This window comes from Camelus bactrianus, chromosome 16, assembly GCF_048773025.1.
Source record: "Camelus bactrianus isolate YW-2024 breed Bactrian camel chromosome 16, ASM4877302v1, whole genome shotgun sequence".
Lineage (NCBI taxonomy): Eukaryota > Metazoa > Chordata > Mammalia > Artiodactyla > Camelidae > Camelus > Camelus bactrianus.
Genome location: NC_133554.1, coordinates 7,648,823 through 7,665,772, shown reverse-complemented (window position 1 = coordinate 7,665,772; position 16,950 = coordinate 7,648,823). Strand labels below are relative to the sequence as shown.

Genomic DNA, 16,950 nt, shown 5'->3' with positions numbered 1-16,950 from the left:
CGCTGTTGTTACGTGGGTGTTCCAGCCTCCACTGGAGAAATCCCACGGCCCAAAGACACCTCCTTCTTTAACTGAAGTGTGCAGTGATTACCTGCTCTACCCTTCACTCAAACTCACCCATTCCAGCCCACCCAGACCCTGGATGAGCCCCAAGACCTCCAGCTCATTCCTACTGGCTCAAAGTGTTACTTCTCCTGTATTTTAAATGGGTCGGGGGAGAGGGTGATGAATTTCTATTGGTAAATTGCTAGGCCTTGTCATAAACAATCAAGAGGAGATAACCGGGAGTTGGGAGGGGCGGGTTTCTTAGTATCTACTGACTGTCACTCAGAGACAATACCTCCCTATGAGAAAAGCCTCAGAGGCCTGGGAAAATACTGCGAGAGGAGCTCAGAGCAGATACCAGGCACCATGCCTGCATTATCTCGATTCATCCTCATTCACAGAAACCCCATAAAGTAGGTATTATTTTTCAAGTTTTACAGACAAGGACACTAAAGCACACTGGGGGGTGACTTGCCCACAGTCACTCAGCTAGTATTTGGGATTCTGAGTCTCAGCTGTAGGCCTCGCGGAGGATGCTACTTGGGGAGCCCAGCAGGACTGTTTCTGTTGGTAGATCTCTTGATTGTCATCAAGGCAGCCTCCGCAGGTGGGCAGAAGGCTTGGAAGACACGGTCAGGCTCTAGAGGAAGGGAAGAGGGAAGTCCTCTCCCAGCTCATAACTTTCTCAGCAGTGGGGGAGGGTAGTGGAGGAACTCTGTCCCTTTCTCCATTTGTCCTCAGAGGGGCCAAAGGGTCAGTGGCCCTGTCTCCTGCCTTCCTTCTTACCCCTGAGGCAACCTTTAACCCTCCACCAACCATGTGTGAGGCTGCCTGCCCCCATGCTTTCTCCCCAGAGCTGTCTGAGGCACAGAGAGGACCAAGGCTGATAATGGAGAGCAGAGGTCCACTGGCCACATGGCATGGGCTGCTGCTGCTGCTGCCGCTGATGCCTCCTAGCCACGCAGGAAGGGCCCTGAGACACACTGTCCCCAGCCAGGTGCAGGGGCAGGACAGGGTGCTCAGCCCCATCTGTGTTTAAATGAGCTACTCTTCGGCTCTGCCCTGTTCCTTTCTTTCCTCCCCTGGCCTTGTAGCAGTGCCTCTCCTTCCCTCCCTCTGTCTCCGGCATGTCCTTATTTCAGCTTGTTTGTTTTCTATCTCTGACAGAGGACTCAGGACCCTCCTGCTCTACACCTCAGCAATGGCCCAGGACAAGAGCCTGTCACCATCATGACCTTCAACCTCACCAAGATCACAAAGTATGGGGTTGACCTAATTCCTTGACCTAGTCCCCTGACCTCACCCTCTCTCCATCATCTCCTTTCTTTTCCATTTCTCCCTGCCCTTCTCTCTCCCTGAAGTCCACCTCCCTCAACCTCACATCTACCATCAAAGGGCACACCCCATACCCAGTCCTTCTGTGTCCTTCCAGAACCTCCTCTTCCTATGAGTTTCGCACCTGGGATCCAGAGGGAGTGATTTTTTATGGTGATACCAACCCAAAGGATGACTGGTTTGTGCTGGGACTTTGGGGTGGCAGGCCTGAGGTCCAGCTTCACAATCACTGGGCCCAGCTTACAGTGGTCATCGGACCCTGGCTGGATGATGGGAGGTGGCACCAGGTAAGCCAGATCTAGTCCTGAGAGAGGGGTGTCTTGAGCTGGTCTGCGGAAGGGAACAGAACCAAGTTACTGGGTATCCTTTTACCATTGTCATCTCATTGAATCCACATAAAAGCCCCATGGAGCTGCTATTCTTGTCCCCATTTTTTTCAAAGAGGAATTCTGAGGCTTAGTATGTAAGTGACAAGTCCCAAGTGAGCTAGTGATGTTAGCTGACTCGTCAAGTACGTGTTCTTTCTGCCATACAAAGCTGCCTCTGAAGAAAGTGGTGAAGGCAGGCCTCAGGGGTCCTGGTTCTGCTTCTCTTTTCCTTCCTGCAGTTAGAAGTGAAGATCCATAGAGACTCTGTGCTGCTGGGGTGGATGGGGAGGAGGTGCTGCCTGCGTCTGAGACAGGTCTCTGGGCCTCTGGCCTACAAACCCCAGCCCATCATGAGGATTGCGGTGGGGAGGCTGTTGTTCCCTGCCTCCAACCTCTGGTTACCGGTAACTGCATCACAGGAGTAACCAAAGCTGGTAAAGCTCTGCTGGCTGGGTGGCCATGGGGGTCTAAGTCCACACTTCACGGAGAGGGGATGGGGTGAGTGCTGCATGGGGGGAGGCCAAATACTTGTGTCTTGGAGGGGAATAAGCTGAGGGTGGAGAGGCTGGGACTAGGGCTCAGATGTCCTGATTCCAGCATCCCCACATCTTCCCTTTCCCCCATGGGCTCCAACTGGTCCCTGCCCTGGATGGCTGCCTGCGCCAGCATGACTGGCTGGACCAACAGGCCCAGAGCTCAGCATCTGTCCCCACTGGCCTCAGAAGCTGCTCCGTAGAGTCCCAACCTGGGATATTCTTCCCTCCAGGGACTGGTGCAGAACGCAGTCTTCAAGGTAAAGGCCATCTTTCTCTCCATGACCAGCTTGTGTCCATTTCCCTCCACCACTAGCCTCTTCCATCCACAAATACCCAACCTTGAGACCTCAGGAAGATCATTTCTCCCCCACCCCCAGACATTCCCCAGCCTCATGTAGAGCCCTGGGCCTTCTCCCTGGACCTGGGACTCCAGCTAGCAGCAGGCTCAGGCCCTCTCCTTGCCCTTGGGACCCCAGAAAACCCTACTCGGCTCAGCCTTCACCTCCAAGATCAAGTAAGAGAGGGATGCTTCCTGTATATGCTGGAGCCTGGAAGCAGTGGGAGAAAAGGGGACTCCAAGAAGTCAGTACTAGGAAAGCTTAAGGGTAGGGGTTGGGGGATGGGGGGCCTGCAGAGACACATGCTGAAGCTGCCTACACCAAGCAAATGGCTTTTACTTAAGATTGTATATTTACTTGGGACTTGGGGTGGGTGTGGTTTTATAGAAGGCCAAGCCAGGAGAATGGAGGCAGGATCGAGGTGGTGGGAATGGCCAGTAATTAGACTGTGTGGCTAAGAGGCAGAATTGAGGCAGCCAGAGTGGGACCACAAGGTTCACTCTTTCCTTCCCAACTTGTGTCCCTTCCAATATACTCTGCATAAGGTGGTACTGTCTTCTGGGTCGGGGCCAGGGCTGGACCTGCCCCTGGTCTTGGGACTCCCTCTTCAGCTGAATCTGACTGTGTCCAGGGTGGTTTTGAGCCAGGGGCCAAAGAAGGAGATGCTTACTCTGCCTCCTGTGGGTCCTGGCTCCCTCTTCAACCTTTGGGCCCAGCTGCAGGGGCATCTCTTCCTGGGGGCTTTGCCAGGTAAGAAAGTGATGTCCACGTTTCTCAGCACACCACTGGAAACAGCTAAGGGGAGGGGAGAAGATGGGAAGGGGTGCATTTTTAGGGGAAGGAAACCTCTGGGAGGGAAGAGGAAAAGGCTACAAGAAGAGAGAGGGTAAGCGGGCAGTGGGAGGAAATGCTTTCAAAAATTTAGGTTGGAGAACTGGAAAAGCAGGGAGGAGCTTCTGGATCCAAGCCACCCTAATGTCCCCTCAATGCTACCTCCCTCTAGGAGAGGCCTCTTCTGCCTCCTTTTGCTTGGATGGCCTTTGGGCACAAGGCCAGAGGCTGGACATGGACCGGGCCTTGAGCAGAAACCAGGACATCTGGACTCACAGCTGTCCTCAGAGCCCAAGCAATGGCACTGACACCACCTATTAAATCCCTACCTAAGAACCCCCTTTGAACGTCACTCATTCATTTATTCAACAAATATTTACTGTGCATCTGTAATGTACCAGGTGCTGTGCCAAGCACTGGGTTATACTGATGAGCGACATTAACCCTGCTTCCTGCCCTCTTGGTGCTCACGGTCCCCTGGGGGAGGCAGGCATCCATCAAAGCCTAACAAGTGAGTGGATAATTGGAAACTCTGATAAGCATCATAAAGGAGCAGTCAGGGAGCTGAGAGAGCTTGGAGGCCAGCTGCCTTGACCTGGGTTGGGGGGGAGTTAAAGAAGGGCTTTCTGAGGAAGTGATGATAGCACCCACAGATACATACACCCCCACCTCCTTCCCCAGCAGCTACTCCTTTGGGACTTTAGCTTCCTCCCTCTGAGGCTGGTCCCCAGAAACCAGGAGGGAAGGGAAGAAGAGATGGGATTTTGTTGTCCTTTAGACTAGCCACTGCTATGCAAGAAAGAAGCAGCAGGGGGCGTGAGTGGGTCATAGAAAGATGAGGGCGGGGGTTCTGGGAAAAGGGGTGGAGGCAGCAGGGAGAAAATAAAAGGGAGGAGAGCAGAGGGAGAAAGCTGCCTGTCTCTCCTAGCCTCGGTGTACTTGCTGTGTTCCCACAGGAATTTGTCTTTACTCCATTAAACAAGAATTGGCTTGTGCTAGTCCCAGCTGGAAAGGACAGATTCAGGAATATCTCTGCCCTCAAAGAATATATGGTGACCCAGCCCTCGGCTCCCAGACCTCTGCAGAATCCTGGTGCCCCAGCTCCTCCCTGGGGCACCCTTTTGCCCCAGCCCTCAGCTCCCTGGGAAACTTCATGCCCAACCCCCCAACCCCTAGGTCCCAGCTCTCAGCCCTCTTGCAAATCCTTACATCCTAGCCCGAAGCTCCCAGCCCCCTAGGGAACTCCAGCCGTCAGTCCCCACCTCTCAGTCCTCATCCCTCTTAGGAACTGTTAACCTAGCCCCCATCTCCAGACCCCATGGGGATCCTAGTGTCCCAGCTTCCCAGGTGATGAGGATCTTCCTACCAGTAACCCAGGCAACAGGGTGAGTCACTCACTGGACCTTCTGTCCCCTTGTTGCAGGGATCAGCCAGGACCTAAATGGCTCCAGGGTAAGGAGACTTCCAGAGAGTCTCTGGGTTGGAAGACACAAATCCTAGGCCCCTCCTTGGACCCTCTTGATCTCAAGTTTGCAAGATCTATAGCTGCCTCCATCCAGTCAGAGTGTTTTGCAGGAAAGTCTTCAGCATGGCGAGGGAGCCCCAATTCAACTCTGGTCCCTGGGCAATGTTCAAGGTCAGCCTGGGCCACTTGGACATGTCCATTCAACTGACATTTCCTGAGCACCTACTGTGTACCAGGCACTGTTCTAGACACAGAGAATGCATTGATGAAAAGGATAGACACAATCCCTGCCCCTATGAAGCAAGCTCACAATATAAGGGAGGCAACGGCCAGACAGCTCATAAACAAAAATAAATAAGCAAGGCCATTTCCGATAGTGGGCATCTCCAGAAAGGGAACAGAATCCTGTAGTAGAAGCAAGGGTGGTAGGGGAGGAGTGACATTAGCCAAGTGGTCAGGGAAGGCCTCCCTGAGGCAGTGTCACTTGAGCAGAGACCTGAATAATGAAAAGAAACCAGTCCTATGGGGCCTCGGGTATTGGCTAGTGGGGAGAGAGGTTAAAGGGCCTCAACACACCTGGGATCGCACCAAGGGGGTTGTTCTGCGTTGTAACTTCCTGGCCTTGAGGAATCTCCCAGGGGCTAGCTTTTCTCTCCTTCCTCCACTCCATCCTGTCCAGGACACCGTGCCCCCAACCTCTCTTTCTCCAGCCTGCCCTAGATTCCAGGATTCCTGATTACCATCCAGAGCTGTCTACACTCTTTCATTAAGGCCCACCCCCCAACCCTGCTTTGACACAGACTCTGCCAGGACCCACCAAGGGCACCTACGATGCCTGCCCAGTGTCCTGTGCCTCCCCCACACCCCTGAAACCTTTCCAGAGCTTGGCACCATATGCTGCAGCCTTCAGGCCTGGTCTGCCCACTCACTCTACCCAATGTATTATCACTCTCTTCCCTTCCCCCACCTTCCCTTCCTCTCCACCCCCCTCTACTCCTTTCTCTCCTTTCTTTTCTTTTTTTCTTTTTTTTTTTTTTTAGTGGGGGAGGTAATTAGGTTTGTTTGTTTGTTTATTTTTGATGGAGGTACAGGGGATTGAACCCAGGACGTCATGCATGCTAAGCAGGCACTCTACCACTGAGTCATACCCTCCCCTCTCTTTTCCTTTCTTTCAGCTAACATTTATTGGCTCCTGACAGTATGCCAAGCACTATGTTAGGTAGTCCACGGGGACTCCAGGGATGAGCAAGAGTTGGTCCTGGCCCTGGAGAACCAGGGTCTAGGGAGAGAGACACATAAAATGCATTAATAGGGATCTCTAGGAAGTGCCAGGAACTTGAACAAATAATTAACATCTTTAACATTCAGTTTCCCCAGCTACAAAATGGGCCAGTTACCCTACTCATAGGATTACTGGGTTTGGTGAAATCATGTATCAAATGCCTAGCATGGTGCTCGGCATATAAAAAGCGCCCAGTATATGAGGGATGTTACTCTTGTTGATATCATTAGCCTTGTGCAGAGTTCCTGAAATATGTCTGAGCCTGCCACATACAGAAGATAAGGAAGGGTGTGTGATGTGTCTGAAGCAGGGACAGGCTGAGATAGAATGAGGGCAGACTGGGGAGGCTCCTTCAGCCATGGGCTCAGAGGTCTTATATGTCCTGTTGCGGAGTTGGGGCTTGATCTGGTCAGCAGAGGAACATCTGTGTTTCTTTCCTTTTTTTTTAAATTGTAGTAAAAGACACATAACATAATCTTAACCATTTTTAAGTGTCCAGTTTGGTGGCATTAAGCTTCACAGTGTTGTAAAATCATCACCACTGTCCATCTTCAGAACTCTTCATCTTGTAAAACTCCCTTTGTCCTACAATGACCTGTATGACCTCTGGCACATCACTATGGTTTTTTTCTGCATAATATTAACATTATTAAATTTTTTGCTTGTTTTGTTTATTGGAATGGGATCCCCAGGAGCACAGGGACCAGAACAGAGCCTGGCTCTGAGCAAATGCTTATTAGATACATGTTGAATGAATGAATGGAAGTTCGGGTTGGACTCTAAAGGGTGGGCAGTCTTCCAGGACGAGGAAATGAAATGGACAAAGGTGTTAAGTCAGGAATAAGCACAGCCTGTCCCAGGAGTGGCCAGCTCAGCTCCAGTGGAGGGCTAGTTAGGGCCTAGTGGCAAAGGAGGCTGGGGGACACAGACTGGGTCTAGGCTGTGGAGTACCCTGAAGGTTAGACTGAAGAATCCAGACTATATCCTGCAGGATCACAGGAAGCCACTGAAGACCTTTGAGGTGAGGGGTGACCTAATTAAAACTGTATTTTGAGAAAAATAATAATCCTGAACCTGCCGTGGAAGGGACTGAAGTAGGGCCAGCTGCAGAATTTGTGGGACCCAGTGCAAAATGAAAATGTGGAATCTCTTGTTCAAAAAGCAGGAAAAGAGTGACGTTCCAGGTACTAAAGTAGAAAATGTTTTCCTTTTTTCCATCATCCTTCTCTTGACTTGTCATGATATTTATTTAATGTTATTCTAAATGAAGCAAATAACATTGTTAAACCTTCAGCTTACTGATCAGTACAGAAGGACTGAAAGGAAAGAGAATTATGGGTTGCCTCAGCTTTCCCTTTCTTTCCATGTCATCACTGCCAGCAGAAGCAGTTGCCTAAATCAGGGAAGTGATATGACTGAGAAAGCATGTGATAGGATACCTCGATCACCTATGTCCCCTGGAATGCCATTGCCTTCTTTCTGTGTTCAAAGCAATTTCTGTTTATAAAGGAAAGTGTGGTCTCTCAGCTGTCAGCACTCCCGCTTATTCAGGTGTAGACATGATATGCTTACCTTACTTACTCTGAGTCTTGCTGAACCCCCACACATGGTGGGTCCACCTGAGATCTGTGCTCATGGACCATCACAGATGGCATGTTAGACTTATCTCCTCTGCTCACACCCATGCTCCATTGTCCCACTGGACTTCACTGACAAAGCACAGGTTTGAAGATAAAATTATTAAGAAATTCAAGATGAGGGGAGGGTATAGCTCAAGTGGTAGAGTGCTTTCTTAGCATCCACAAGGTCCTGGGTTCAATCCCCAGTACCTCTTCTTAAAAAAAATAAATGAGTAAACCCAATTACCTCCCCCATACACACACACAAAATCAAAAAAAAAAAAAAAAAAAAAGAAAAAGAAAGAAAGAAAAGAAAGAAATTCAAGATGGTCACCGCAGAGCACTAAATCAAGCACAAGTCCACTCCAAGCACTGGCCTTGTTTGAGCACATCCCAAGCCCATGAAGCCTGCCCTGGACTGGAGGGAGAGCTTGAGCGGGAGAGTGGTAAGTCAGAATGGGAGTTCGTGAGGAATAGAGCCAAGGATTTGAAGTGAGAGCTGAAAGAAGAAAAACCTCTCCAGGGAAAAGCAACAAGATTTGAAGAGAGATGAAAAGACATGGATAATGATTCTTAACACGAGGTCGGTGAAGGCCCTTGTACCACCCTGTACTAGACTGTGGTTCTCTGGAGCCCTGTGAGAGCTGCGACTTTACCTCCCCAGTGCGAGATTGCACAAGGTCTCCAGTAGGTGCTCAATAAATGTTTGTTGATCCAAATGGGCAAATGAGGAGGGGATTTCAGACATAGGGTTGGGAGGAGGCAGCACATCCAAGAAGATGGGGCTCCAGGGCTGAGGTCCCAGGGCAACGCTGGGGACTGGGAATGTGCTGTTGGGAGGCTTCATCAAGGGGTATGGTGGGAAGGCAGGGAGTCCCCAGGCTTGGGGAGAACCAGGTGGTGGGAGAAGGGGCTGTGGGAACAGAGACGGTGGTGTTGGGGGGATTGGTAGCAGCTCCTACAAGGGGTGTTTCCCTCCTGCGGTGGCCTTTATCCATCTCTGTGTGGCCTGTTCTAGCTCCCATCCCGGCTGGTATAGCACCCCGGCTGGTCTCTTCGATCCGTTTTTCTTGTCTCTGGCCCTTTCTCTATTCATCTCAACATTCTGCCCAGTCTCCTGTATCTTAGTCTCTAACTCTCTGCCTGGGGCCCCATCTCAGCATATATCTGCTTTCCTCTCCGTCTTCTGTGTCTCTCTCGGGTTATCTTTTCCTCTACTGAGCCCGGCACGCCCTCTATTCTCTCCACCCACCCGGATCCAGCCCAGTACCTGCGGTGGGGGTAGGGAAGAGACCTCTTGGTCTGAAGAGGAGTCGGGGGCGGGCCCAAGCCCTTCCTCCAAATTTGCATATGCATGAGGTCGCCCTGGCCAGCCGCGAGGAGGCGGGGCTTCTGGGGGTGGGAAGGGGGCGGGCACCCCTGGAGCCGCCGAGTATAAAGACTGCGCGTCGCGACTGACGGCCCCGCACTGCTGAGGAGCGAAGCCTTGCTCTGGGGACCCCCTCATCCCCGCCTGTCCCCCAACTGCGCGTCCCCGCCTCACCCCCGCGTCCAAGCCACCGCTGGTGTGGCGGTCTCCGCTCGGCGGAAGAGCCTTGAGCGGTCACCCAACCCCTCTCCACAGCCTCTTTGCATCTCGGATTTCGGGGCGGCCCCTTCCCCCACTTCTCCCTGCCTCACTGCACCCCAATTTTTTCTGCGCTTCGCCCTGGTTTTGCAGCCGTCTATTTTTGCATCCCTTTTCGTTTTACTTCTGGGAGGCTTGGGGGTGAAGCTGCGATCGCACCCCTTTCCCTTTTTATCTTCCCCTGCTCCGACAACCTCCCTTTTCATCGCAGTCGGGGGGCCTAGAATCTGTGCATCCTACGCTGTGCCGCCAGCACCCCGTGGCGCGTGGTCCTGCACCCCGGAATTTGCAGCAGCTGCATATCTGAGGGGGGTCTCCCTCGCCACCCTTGCCTTTGCTCCCCGCGCGTTAGAGTACGTGGGGAGGCTTCATCGCGCAGCACCCCGGCTTCTCCGCAGCCCCCCGCCCCGCGCGGGACTCGCCCCCCGCCGTCAAGATGGTCATCCAGAAAGAGAAGAAGAGCTGCGGGCAGGTGGTTGAGGAGTGGAAGGAGTTCGTGTGGAACCCGAGGACGCATCAGTTCATGGGCCGCACCGGGACCAGCTGGGGTACGCGGGGCCGGCCGCGCTAGGGGAGGGGGTCCGCCAGGCGACGCCCCGGGGGCACCAGGTCTCGTCGGTCCAGCCCCAGCTCCCTTCCCGGGTCCCCGGTGTCCAGTCCCCCTGCCTGGCTCTGGGCTGGGAGGGGGCCGAATCGCAGGTCTAATCTCCCTGGCTGGCCGCTGCGGAGGCGGAGAAAGTAGGTCACTGCCGCCTTCCTGCCCCCCGCGGAGCCCCCTCGCGCGGGGGGTCGCGGGCTCTGCGCGCCTGTCCGCGCCGCGGCGCTCGCGCTCCCTGTCGGGGCCGGTCAGCGCCACACGGTCGTCCCCCCTTCCCCAGAATAGCGCCCCTTCCCTCCCTCTGGCTCTCCCTAGCTAGCCAACCCCTTCTATTTTTAGCTCGTGCCCACCCCTTGGACCCTGGGAACATTCATGAGAGGGCGGGTCTTGGAGAGGTGGGGTGTGTATAGGAGGGGGTTCTTTACAGCGGAAGTTGTCTGTATCCTACTGCCGAGTATTTTGGAGCCTTTTGTGGCTGCTTTGTGGGTGGGAGGGTTGTTGGCCAGGGGTGCCACTGTGAGGTTTTCGAGGTTAGATGTTTGGCTCTGATGTCGCAGGCAGAGGGAGTGGTCACTAGTGCTGAGATGCGTACATCATCTGGCCCAGTGTGTCTGTGGGCTTGGGGTGGCCTGGCACCTTCCCCACCTTCCCCACGCATACCTTGGTGGGACTCACGAGGTGTGGAGGGAGTTGTGTCTGGTTGAGGGTTTGGTGCTGGATATAGGTGCCGGTGACAGGTGGAATTCTTCCAAAAGGGATTTTCAAGCTGGGAAGTCGAAGCACATGGACGTTGTGTGACACACTTTACAGTTCATCCACACTGATTGAAGCTATCCCCGTTAGCCCACCCACCTAGGGGCCCTTGAGGTGGGTCTGATGCAGTCCTTGCTGCAGGAAACTTGCAGTTCAGCCCCTGGGACTGGAGGGGTCCATGAGTTCTTGGGAGAATCTGAGGCAGCTTCATGGGGTATGTGTCTTCTGAGATGGAAGAACTGAGGGTCTGGGGTAGTGGAAACAGCAGGTACTCACACTAGGCTGAGGAGTGACGGACGGAGTGATGAGTCAGATCCACCAAGGACCAGCTCTTTGCCTGGAAGGCTATGTGAGATCTACCTTTACTCCCAGCTCTGCCCTGGGTGCTGTGTGTGAGTTGGGAGTGGATGACAGTTGAAGGTTCTGGTCAGCTGTCTCTGAGAGACTCTGCAGCTTGACAGGAGCCTCATTCAAGGTTTGGCTTTTGTGGGGCTCCAAGAGAGAGAAGATTTTGCTGTTTGAGGGTGAGGGTCCACACTCTCGGGGATGGGATGAGAGTTTGGTTGTGAAGCCAGGCCAGTGCCAGCTTAAAAAGTCATTGTGCTGGACAGCTTCAAGCATGAGTACCGATACAGTGGAAACAGATGTGCCTTTTCAGGGTCATGAAAGTTGAGAAGTTAGAAATGTAATTTGAGGCAAAATGATTGCGGCCTGTTCTAGAGGTTGTCCCAGCAATGAGAGTTTAGGTCTCTTGTGGCCTCCACAAGGTTGGGCCTCACTGTCCTGTAGGACTAGTTGGGGCTGGGGAGTCATGGCTGGAAGCCAGACACAACTGTCTTTTTCCAGCTGGTCCCTTTTTGCTCCCAGGGGAAGTCTCCAAGATGTTCCTGAGGCTCTTCGACCTATTCCTGTGTAGAACTCTGAACGGGAGTGGGGTGTGTGGGAATAGGTGAGGTCATCAAGGAAGACCTGGTGCCTGCTGACCCTGTTTCCTCCTCCATAGCCTTTATCCTCCTCTTTTACCTCGTCTTCTATGGCTTCCTCACCGCCATGTTCACCCTCACCATGTGGGTGATGCTGCAGACTGTCTCTGACCATACCCCCAAGTACCAGGACCGACTGGCCACGCCGGGTGAGTGATGCAGTTCCCCCCACCAGCCACTCTATCTTGTGCCCCCATGCCTCCAAGAGGAACTCACAGGACGAGAACTCACAGTTCTTCTCAGAGGTTTGGTTCTGATGATCCAGTCGCCGTGTGCTGGGAAGTTCTTCTTGAAGTCTGCCTTCCCATTTCCCACAGCAGAGAGCTATGTGATCTGGGGAGGTGGCAGATGTTCACAGGAGATCTTCCTCCAGTGGAGATGATCTCAGATCTTCACCCTATCCCTCACCCTGGTTTGTTCATCGTCTTCCCTCTGTGTGTGGTCCCTCGTCTTATATATGCTTCTCACTCTTGCCTTTATTGGCTAGGCTTGATGATTCGCCCTAAGACTGAGAACCTTGATGTCATTGTCAACGTGAGTGACACTGAAAGCTGGGACCAGCATGTTCAGAAGCTCAACAAGTTCTTGGAGCGTGAGTGTGGTTCTGATGATATGGCTGTGCAGGACCTCCGGAAGGGAACTGGGGACCCTGGGATCGGAACATTAGGCCCATGACTCTCTCTCCCCCACCTCCTTAGCTTACAACGACTCCATCCAAGCCCAAAAGAATGACGTCTGCCGCCCTGGGCGCTATTATGAACAACCAGATAACGGAGTCCTCAACTACCCAAAACGTGCCTGCCAGTTCAACCGGACCCAGCTGGGCGACTGCTCGGGCATTGGGGACCCCACCCACTATGGTTATAGCACTGGACAGCCCTGTGTCTTCATCAAGATGAACCGGGTACCCAGGACCTTAGTTCCCAGGGAGAACGGAGGAGGGATCTGGGACCACCATCTGCTGGCAGTTGCTTCCTTTCACTGGGGCTCATGGGCTTTGGGAGATTTTTAGATGTTTGAGTGGCTGAGAGAACAAGAGAGATGGGGCCATTGATGGCTGAGAGCATGGCTGGAAAGCTGGATACTTATGTCTTTGACAACTTCTTTCTCTAATCCTCACCACTCTTTCTCCTAACTCCAGGTCATCAACTTCTATGCAGGAGCGAACCAGAGCATGAATGTTACCTGCATGGGGAAGGTGAGTTTGTTGGGCCTTGTCCACCTGCCCTCCTGTTTGTCCTTCAAGGTTTCCCTGTCATTCACTCATCTCTCCGTATCTCCTTTGCTCCCAGAGGCCCCATCACCATAGGGACAAGGGGGTAAGAGTGGACTCCAGTATGGCTCCAACCCCAAGGGGCTCCCACCCCTCTTGCTTCTCTCTAGGATACAGAAGCTTGCTCTTTGGTGTGGATAGATAACCCCTTCCTGACTCTACCTACCACCTTCTCGCCCTAACCCTTCCATCTTCTCTATTCCCTGACCATGCTTTTCCCTCTCCCTCCCATATCTCTCCTGCCCCTCTATTCTTTTTAAGTATCTAGTAGCTGCTGATCTGTAAATGCCACCTGCCACCACTAAGTTGTCCTTGGAACCCTGGACCCCCCACCTCTGTCCTCTCTAGGAACTTTATGCTCCTCTTCAGTCAACCCCCTCTTTCCTTCCTACTGAGTCCTTACTCATTTATCTGTTCTCTCTTGGCTCTGCTCCAGAAACCGATTCCTGAGGATGGGGTAAGAATTTGGGGTGGGAGGGCAGTAGGAGGCTTCAGGCTCATTAGCGCCCTTCAGGACTTCCCAGTCCAATGAGAGACGGGACACCCCTCCTGCGCACTCGCAAACCCACCCGGACTCAGCTCAGGGGAAACGGATTTGAGACAGACTAATTTGGGGTGAAGGAAGAACAGAGGACAGTCTGGAGAGCTTCTGGGTTCCTGCCATCCCTAATATGCTCTCCCCCACCCTCCTGCGCCCCCACAGCGAGATGAAGATGCCGAGAATCTCGGCAGCTTCGTCATGTTCCCGGCGAACGGCAACATCGACCTCATGTACTTCCCCTACTACGGCAAAAAGTTCCACGTAAGTCCCGTGGGAGGCGGGGGGCCCCAGGGGAGCGGGGTCCTGGGGAGGAGGCCTCGTTGCCGCGGGCCTGCACCCTCGCTCTCCTCCCCTGGCCCAGGTGAACTACACGCAGCCCCTCGTGGCCGTGAAGTTCCTGAATGTGACCCCTAACGTGGAGGTGAACGTGGAATGCCGCATCAATGCCGCCAACATCGCCACCGACGACGAGCGCGACAAGTTCGCAGGGCGCGTGGCCTTCAAACTCCGCATCAACAAAACCTGAGACCCCTTCCTCCCGCCCCCACCTCTTTTCCTATGGATGCTTCTGGAATGTCCGCTACCTTGCCTGAGCCCTCCCTCACCCACCCCAAAGGTATTTTTTATAACAGAGCTATGGCTTGTCTGAGCCTCGTGCCCCTTTCCTTTACTTCTGAGTGCATTGTGATTCCCTGGCTACACACATTCTCCACCACCTTCTTCCCATCCTAGCTCAGTCAGAGACAGGGAGACAAGACCCCAAGATGGTCACAGAGGAAGTAGGAGCCTTTCTAGTTCTGGCATAGCAGTGAGTGGGGCATCCTCCCAGCTACCCACCTTCCTGCCCTCTTGTCCTGAGTGAAGGTGCCCACTCTCCCATCCACCCACCTTCTCACTCACTCACACACACACACACACACACACACACACACACACACACACACACGTCTCATTTCACCCCTTAGCTTCCAGACATGAATGTGGCATCCTTCTTTTTTTTTTAAACTGAAGTATGGTTGACCTATAACACTACCTTAGTTCCAGGTGCACAGCATAGTGATTTAATATTTCTGTACATTACAAACTGGTCACCACTGTGGCCCTCCATCCTTCCATTCACTCTGCCACTGTCACCTTCCTCTGTCTCCCACACCTTCTGCCTTGTCTACGACAGTCACTGTCTCGGTGGCTTTTGTCTTGTCTGGCTCCTCTGGCTGCTCTTCCCCTACTTCTCCATTCCTATTCCCTCCACTGAAAGGGGACCGCTTGTGACTGAGGACAAGGTGGCTCAGTGGCCTTTTCTCTTTCCTGGCACATCCAGCTTCTGACTGCATGTTGACTGCGTGAGCTGGGAATGAAGGTCTGGAAGAGAAGTCCGTGTTGGTTCTTGAAAGTTCTCTTCCTGGTCCTTCTTGTCACCCAACTAGGCACTCCTCAGAGGGGCGGGGTTGACCTAGGCTGAATATCCACTTTGTTTTTTCCGACGGCTCCCTTCCCCCTGTTCCCTTTCCCAGAATATCCTTCAAGTTCTACTTCCCAGGCGCCCTGGGGGAGGGGCAGCCATTTTGGCTGGGTCCCCAGTGGCCACCTTGGAAACGTCAGCTGGCGACGGGAGGACTCTTCCACCTTATTCCCCTGCGCCCAGATCTGCCCCCACGATCCTCCCTCTGGCTTCTCTTAACAAGTTATCAACTAATCACTAACTCCTTCCCTTTCCTCCGCATGCCAGCCTGAAAATTGCAAACACCTCCTCAATCTGAGGCTCTGAGTTTCTTGGCCCTGTCTCCCTCAGACCCCTTTGCCTTTTTAAACAACCCCCTAGTGCCCACAGAATGTTAAATGAGGGACCGCCTGTGTTCTTGAATTAGAGAGGGATTTTAACTCTTTCTTCCCCCACACCCTTCACTTCGTCACCTCCCACTTCCCCTCCTTTTTTTTTTTTTTGATGCTGCAGCTTCCACACCCCACCCACAGATGGACCCTTCCTGTTTTCACTCTTGCTGGATCTGAGTCTCTTCCCTTTGGGTCCCCATATTTCCCTGCTCTCCCCTCTCCCCAGTGGTCTCTCTCTGCAGTTATTTAATGCCTGTGTCAGATCTACTGTAAAAAGAGGATAAAGTACAATAAAATGAGAGCAATTATATATATATAAATATATATCATACATGGACCCCTGCGTGTGGGTTGTTCCTTTCTGAGCATTTGGAAGATTTCCAGGAAGTGGGTGGAGGGTGGAATTGGGTGACCCGGGGTTACCTAGGCCTTGGGGAGGCTGTTTTCCAGCTTTGACCTCTTCCGTCCAGTGTCCCAAGCATCTGCCTCCTAGCTCACTCCATCACCTGTACTATCTTGAGATCACCCAACAGAGAGGCAGGAAGTCTGCATCCCTCTGTACAGCGATACTTATAAAGTGCCTACTCTGTGCATTCTAGGCACCATGAGGACATACTTATGAGAGAGGCAGAGTTTTTGCCCCCAAGGAGCTCCCCAGTTTAACAGGAGAGGGGAGGAGCACACAAGAAACTCTCAAACCACGTAGACCTAAACCTACTTCCAGGTGGGGATAAAGCTGGTGAGGACAAAACTTGGAGTGATCAACCATTTTTCAGTCTTGGCTTTGAAGGGATTTCTTTCTTAGAGGTTTAAAGGATGGAGTGGTTTTGGGGGAGAGAATAGCATCAGTAAATGCCTACAGACAGATGAGGGAAACTGACTAGAAGCAAGAGATCTCAAAACAGTATGAACCATAGCATCCCAGTTTGGTATGTGAAAAAAAAGTACACACACAAGCATAGCAAAAAAGGATGGATGCGTCTACACAACGTTTATTGTAGTATATGGAGATGGGTTTATAGCTAATTTTTGTTTCCTTGGGGCTTATTTTTGTTTGCAATGAGTTGGTCTTAGCATTTGCCTTGTAAAAATAGCTTTATTATGCATACATATACACACAATTTTATTATGAATGCATAGTACACATGGGCATACACACACACACACACACACACACACACATCACTGGGTTTTGGTCAGTCATACCAAAACTGGATATTATACACAGTTTGCATCTTACTGTTCACTCAATTCCACCTGGCCTGCTAGAGCTCCTATTCATTTAAAAAAAATGATTGCATAATATTTTTTCGTCCTTCCTTTGTTAATTTATTAGCGCTCCTTGACAGTTGCGGGTATAAACTATTTTCTGCATTGTAAAATTTACTCCAACTGATTTTACTGTTTATAGTTTTTTTTTTAATGTTAAAAAGGGGTTTGTTTTTTCATACCATCAAATATGCTTAGTTATTCTTTTGCAGTCTCTGGTGTTCCAGTCAGTAAGGTATATTCTTATCACTTTT

At 52.1% G+C, this 16,950-nt stretch overlaps 2 protein-coding genes across 2 annotated transcripts; both read left to right on the top strand.

Annotated features, from left to right (window-relative positions):
• Positions 1 to 34: 34 nt before the first annotated feature.
• On the top strand, positions 35 to 3,789 carry SHBG (sex hormone binding globulin). Its single transcript, XM_010965917.2, has 8 exons — positions 35 to 1,042; positions 1,213 to 1,304; positions 1,478 to 1,667; positions 1,988 to 2,151; positions 2,381 to 2,541; positions 2,662 to 2,798; positions 3,168 to 3,372; positions 3,626 to 3,789. The coding sequence occupies exons 1-8, from the start codon at positions 863 to 865 to the stop codon at positions 3,772 to 3,774; spliced, it is 1,278 nt and encodes a 425-aa protein (XP_010964219.2). The 5' UTR covers positions 35 to 862; the 3' UTR covers positions 3,775 to 3,789.
• A 5,476-nt stretch (positions 3,790 to 9,265) lies between these two features.
• ATP1B2 (ATPase Na+/K+ transporting subunit beta 2) lies at positions 9,266 to 15,764 on the top strand. The gene is made up of 7 exons (XM_010965923.3): positions 9,266 to 9,994; positions 11,801 to 11,929; positions 12,268 to 12,372; positions 12,479 to 12,684; positions 12,922 to 12,978; positions 13,757 to 13,855; positions 13,956 to 15,764. The coding sequence occupies exons 1-7, from the start codon at positions 9,883 to 9,885 to the stop codon at positions 14,118 to 14,120; spliced, it is 873 nt and encodes a 290-aa protein (XP_010964225.1). The 5' UTR covers positions 9,266 to 9,882; the 3' UTR covers positions 14,121 to 15,764.
• The last annotated feature ends 1,186 nt before the right edge of the window (positions 15,765 to 16,950 follow it).

Excerpts from the sequence above, each read along its gene's own strand:
- ATP1B2 (XM_010965923.3), top strand. The coding sequence starts at position 9,883 with ATGGTCATCCAGAAAGAGAAGAAGAGCTGCGGGCAGGTGGTTGAGGAG. Across the intron at positions 11,930-12,267 it reads GGACCGACTGGCCACGCCGG|GCTTGATGATTCGCCCTAAG; the intron begins GTGAGTGATGCA and ends TTTATTGGCTAG. Across the intron at positions 12,979-13,756 it reads ATGTTACCTGCATGGGGAAG|CGAGATGAAGATGCCGAGAA; the intron begins GTGAGTTTGTTG and ends GCGCCCCCACAG.
- SHBG (XM_010965917.2), top strand. The coding sequence starts at position 863 with ATGTGTGAGGCTGCCTGCCCCCATGCTTTCTCCCCAGAGCTGTCTGAG. Across the intron at positions 1,305-1,477 it reads AACCTCACCAAGATCACAAA|AACCTCCTCTTCCTATGAGT; the intron begins GTATGGGGTTGA and ends GTGTCCTTCCAG. Across the intron at positions 1,668-1,987 it reads ATGATGGGAGGTGGCACCAG|TTAGAAGTGAAGATCCATAG; the intron begins GTAAGCCAGATC and ends TCCTTCCTGCAG.